Source organism: Gossypium raimondii, chromosome 12, assembly GCF_025698545.1.
Source record: "Gossypium raimondii isolate GPD5lz chromosome 12, ASM2569854v1, whole genome shotgun sequence".
In the NCBI taxonomy this organism is placed as follows: Eukaryota; Viridiplantae; Streptophyta; class Magnoliopsida; order Malvales; family Malvaceae; genus Gossypium; species Gossypium raimondii.
This window is the reverse complement of record NC_068576.1, coordinates 54,049,550-54,054,448: the sequence shown is the minus strand read 5'-3', so window position 1 is coordinate 54,054,448 and position 4,899 is coordinate 54,049,550. Positions and strand designations below refer to the sequence as shown.

Sequence of the window (4,899 nt, the reverse complement as noted above, 5' to 3'; positions counted from 1 at the left end):
TCCTTACACTTTACTTTTTAACATAATTCGGTCTTTATATTTTTATAATTTTATTGATTAATTCAAATAGTTAATATAGTTAACTTTTCAATTAAAGTGTTACGTGGTTAAATATAATTTGAAAGCGAATTGTTAAATCTAAAAAGTAGAGACATTAAATTTTTGAAATAAAAGTAAGAGGACTAAATTCCAACGGTATAAAGTCTAGAGACTTAGAGTCATGGTTGTTTGAACCAGATTAGATTAGTTGGGGTAGCGGTCCAGAGAGAGACATTAGATTAGTTAAGCTGTAAACTGGTACGAACTAATTGAACTAGGTTAAAAATAAACTGAGTCGAGTTTTTTTTTATGATTTTTAATGATTTATTTAATCGAATCGTATAAACTAGTGGCATGACCAATTCGACCATCGATCCAATTTTAAAAATTTTACTTAGAATATATTTTAATATTCAAGTTTTAACTTCATTATTTGATGCAAAATGTGGATAGTATGAATGAGACGAATAATCATTGCTTGGATTTCAGTAATTGAAAGTCAACTAGAGATCCTTTAATTGTTGCTAAAAAAAAGAGAACAAAAGGCAGGAAATCTCCACCACTAAGTTATTTTGCAAAAAAAATATGTTATCTAAGGCAGCAACTAAGAAGCACTAACTCATTTTTCTAGAAAATGCATTAAGGGGGGGGGGGTTAAGCAAGTCATAAATGGGAATAGAAGGTTAGATTATGTGCGCATATTTAAAGGGTTTTTCTTTTTTCTTTCTTAATACGGCGAAATTATTGGGAACACAGACAAGTGTTTCATGTATTGGCCTCATGAAAACTCCATGGCAGACAGCTTATGAACATTAAATAAGAAAAAGAGAAAAAAGGGGGAGGGCTAATCCACTGAGAAAGAATGCTTAAATGATTATTGTTTTCTGGTTTAGCTAAATCTTGATGTGTGAAAAGGAGACTATAATTCAACCTACGCTTAATCAATTGGAAAAGAGTCTAAGATAATCGTTGATAGAATTGATTGAATGCTACTACTTTGCTTTATAAGAAATTATTAAACGTGCTAAAGAAATGAATTTAGAGGAAAAAGTATTAGTGAGGTTGGTCTTAAGAATTTTGGCCACAAAAATAAAAGTTGGATTTATAAATATATATATATATATATATCTCGATAATGTGTCGGGTTTGAAAATGAGTCTAGATATTTTTAAATTTTGCTAAAAGAAAATAAGTTAAGAGAGTATCCGTATTTATATTTTAAGACCTTTTTTATACTTAAAATCAATTCGAGTAATAAAAATAAGATGAAGAAAGGAGTGAGAACCTTTAGGTTTAGCCCTAAAATTATTTTTTTATTGATTGGTTTGTAAAATAATCTTATGTTGTATTAAGTTGGGTTAGTAATATTTGACAGTTGATTTTAATAATATTATGGTATAATCGTGATGACTTATTGACAAATCAGTTAAGTTTAGATTAAAAATTTCATTCCATTTGATAAATATTTATTTGAATCTTCTCTTAGCAGGGAAACGAGTTCCATGTTAGGATATGGCAAAGGGAGATTGTTGCTTCTAACAGGGTTTAACTTACAGGCAACGGATAAGGTTAAGATTGATTTGGGCTTTTGGTAGATGATTGGCTATTTGGACATTCAAAAACTGAACATGGGCCACAAGTTGATCGTAGTGATCTTCCTGTAGTATCATCAGTCATATGTTTATTAATAGCCAAACCACTAACATAGACGTATATATGAGCGAAGCCGTATGAGAACAATCATTATATTTAGGCCCATAACTAAAAGGTTCAATGAACCATTGAAATTTATGGTTTTCTCGTATGGAAAAAATCACACGAAAGAAGATACATGACGTGAAGGAGTGGGTGAAACCATATCTCATTGTGCTCTCACTCACATTATTAGTACAGTCTTGTGATTCAACTCTTACTGACTTTGCAACACATTCTTAATTTATTCACTTCACGCCATCTCCATTCTTCCCATGTCATCAACGCTTGTTTGATTTTTGTTAAATAACCAGCTACAGCATCAGTTGTGGTGAAAAAAGGTCTATAAATAACCAGCAAGGCCAACCATTAAAGACCATGCAGGTTAGTTAATGCAAATTGTAAGTCATGAAAAAAATGGGGTGTGTTGAAATAGTATGGGGTCTGGTCTTGTGCTGCAACTTAGCCATGGCATTGACTAGTAGTAGTCACAATGAACTAGCCTTCGAGGATGTGGAACATTTGTCTTATGACTATAAGGATGCACTAGGCAAAGCAATCATGTTCTTTGAAGGACAACGTTCGGGGAAGTTGCCGGCTAACCAGAGACTGAAATGGAGGGGAGACTCTGCACTCACTGATGGCAAACCTGATAATGTATGTATGGCTACCAAATTACTTGGTACTTTGATGATGATGATGATGATGATGATGATGATAAAATTGAGCTTCGGCAAATAGTAGACTAATTTTGAAGTTTGGATTTGGTTTTGTGTGCAGGTCAATCTGGTGGGAGGTTACTATGATGCTGGGGATAATGTGAAGTTCGGATGGCCAATGGCGTTTACAGTGACATTGTTGAGTTGGGCAGCCGTTGAGTACCGGCATGAAATCTCTTCGGCCCATCAGCTTAGCCACCTCCGCGCTGCTATCCGTTGGGGCACTGATTTTATATTGCGAGCCCATACTTCACCCACCACACTTTATACTCAGGTTGGGGATGGAAACGCTGATCACCAGTGCTGGGAGCGTCCTGAAGACATGGACACCCCTCGAACACTCTATAAAATCACTTCCGATTCACCAGGCACAGAAGCCTCGGCTGAGGCTTCCGCCGCTCTTTCAGCTGCTTCATTAGTCTTCAAACGAGTTGATTCCAATTACTCTAAAAAGCTGTTAAGCAAATCCAAATCAGTAAGTAGCTCGTTTAAATTTGTCCCTTCATGCCTTGTATGCATTTCAATCTCAATCATATTGGCTGCACAGTTATTCAAATTAGCAGACAAGTATAGGGGATCATACAAAGACTCTTGCCCTTTCTACTGCTCTTTCTCAGGATATCAGGTAAATCATAAACCTTTAGCAATGTTGAAAACCATATAATCATTTGAGCTTTGCATCTGATATATATATATATATATAGGACGAGTTATTATGGTCTGCAGCTTGGCTATACAAGGCAAGTAGAGATGAAAAATACTTAAACTATGTTTTGAGCAACCAAGGATGGAGTCAAGCAGTATCAGAGTTTAGTTGGGACACCAAATTTGCTGGAGCTCAAGCATTACTAGCAAAGGTAGAATCATATGACCCTTCTTTATAAGTAACAAACTAAAAGAAAGGTATTAACAGTTCTTGTTCAGGAATTCTATGGTGGGAAGAAGGATTTGTCTAAATATAAGACTGATGTTGAATCATTTATATGTGCACTAATGCCAGGAAGCAGCTCTTTACAGATTCAAACAACTGCTGGTACATACATACACCTCTTAAAATCACTAATGAATAACTTAGATTTCTAAATGATCGTCACTAAGCTAATAAATTTTCTGGTTTGTTTTCAGGTGGCCTTTTGTATATAAGAGATAGCTCTAATTTGCAATACGTTACAAGCTCTTGCACGGTGCTATCTGTCTACTCCAAAACCTTAATGACATCTAATATTGATGGCATCCATTGTGGCTCTGCACATTTCTCAGCCTCCCAAATCAAATCTTTCGTAAAATCACAGGTATATATACATATATACTGATATTGATATAAAAAACCAAGAATAAGGTTACATTTATATACTGATATTATTGCAGGTGAATTACATATTGGGGAACAACCCCATGAAAATGTCATACATGGTGGGGTTTGGGAGTAAATATCCCATGCAGCTTCACCATAGAGGCTCATCCATCCCTTCTATCCACAGTCACCCGAGCAGGGTGGGGTGTAACGATGGCTACTCGAGTTATTACTCTTCGAACAACCCGAATCCAAATCAACATGTCGGAGCAATCGTGGGAGGTCCTGATTCAAGTGACCATTTCAATGATCAGAGATCGGATTACTCGCATTCCGAACCCACAACTTATATTAATGCAGCTTTTGTAGGTGCAGTGGCAGCTTTGCTTGATGGAACCAAACAGGAGCCTCTGCAACTGCTGCTGATAAATACAACCATAAATATGGTCGACTACATGTAATTTACCGGAGTTGCATCAGGCAACCGAAACCCATGAATTTCCTATATTCATCGAATCAATTAAGTAATTTAAACTTTAAGGGAATATCTATACTCATCTAGATAGTAGTAAATTTTCAGGGTTCCAACCTTTGTGCATAGAAACCCTTTTATTTTTTAAAATAATTGCAGAATTTATTGCTTATTTAAGAAATATTTATATATTAAATTATGACACATCCGTGTCAAATATATTTATAAAAAATAGAATTGTGTATCAAATATCTTTATAATCTTTATAAAAATTAATAAATTAATAAATTAAGTTTGGGTGAAATATTAAAAGTATAAATTTTGAAAACTATAGCTTAGGTTGAAATCTTATTTTGTATACTTTTTTTATATAAAATATAAAAATACTCTCAAAACAATATTTTGTAAAATAAACTACTTTTCACATAACTCAACAACATTGTTGACTTATAACGCTAACTCAATCAAGTGCTTAATATATAACTAGAAATATTATTACACGCATATGCATGTAGAAATTATATACTTAGAATACAAATGCGTGTTTAAAATGACATATATATAATAAATAATGAAACATATGTTTTGAAACTAATTAATAATAACACATTAAATTTGTATGATAATAAAATGAAAAAATAAATAAACTGTGATTAAAATGAAATTTAAACATGTAAATTTTA

At 33.6% G+C, this 4,899-nt stretch overlaps 1 protein-coding gene across 1 annotated transcript; it reads left to right on the top strand.

Moving 5' to 3' along the window:
- Positions 1–2,148: 2,148 nt before the first annotated feature.
- Positions 2,149–4,205, top strand: LOC105762539 (endoglucanase). Its single transcript, XM_012580298.2, has 7 exons — positions 2,149–2,388; positions 2,512–2,925; positions 2,998–3,075; positions 3,155–3,307; positions 3,375–3,483; positions 3,576–3,742; positions 3,819–4,205. The coding sequence occupies exons 1-7, from the start codon at positions 2,149–2,151 to the stop codon at positions 4,203–4,205; spliced, it is 1,548 nt and encodes a 515-aa protein (XP_012435752.2).
- The last annotated feature ends 694 nt before the right edge of the window (positions 4,206–4,899 follow it).

Bases quoted from the DNA above. Each gene is read 5' to 3' on its own strand.
- LOC105762539 (XM_012580298.2), top strand. From the start codon at position 2,149: ATGGGGTGTGTTGAAATAGTATGGGGTCTGGTCTTGTGCTGCAACTTA. The intron at 2,389-2,511 runs GTATGTATGGCT...TTTTGTGTGCAG, and splicing joins CTGATGGCAAACCTGATAAT to GTCAATCTGGTGGGAGGTTA. The intron at 3,743-3,818 runs GTATATATACAT...ATATTATTGCAG, and splicing joins AATCTTTCGTAAAATCACAG to GTGAATTACATATTGGGGAA.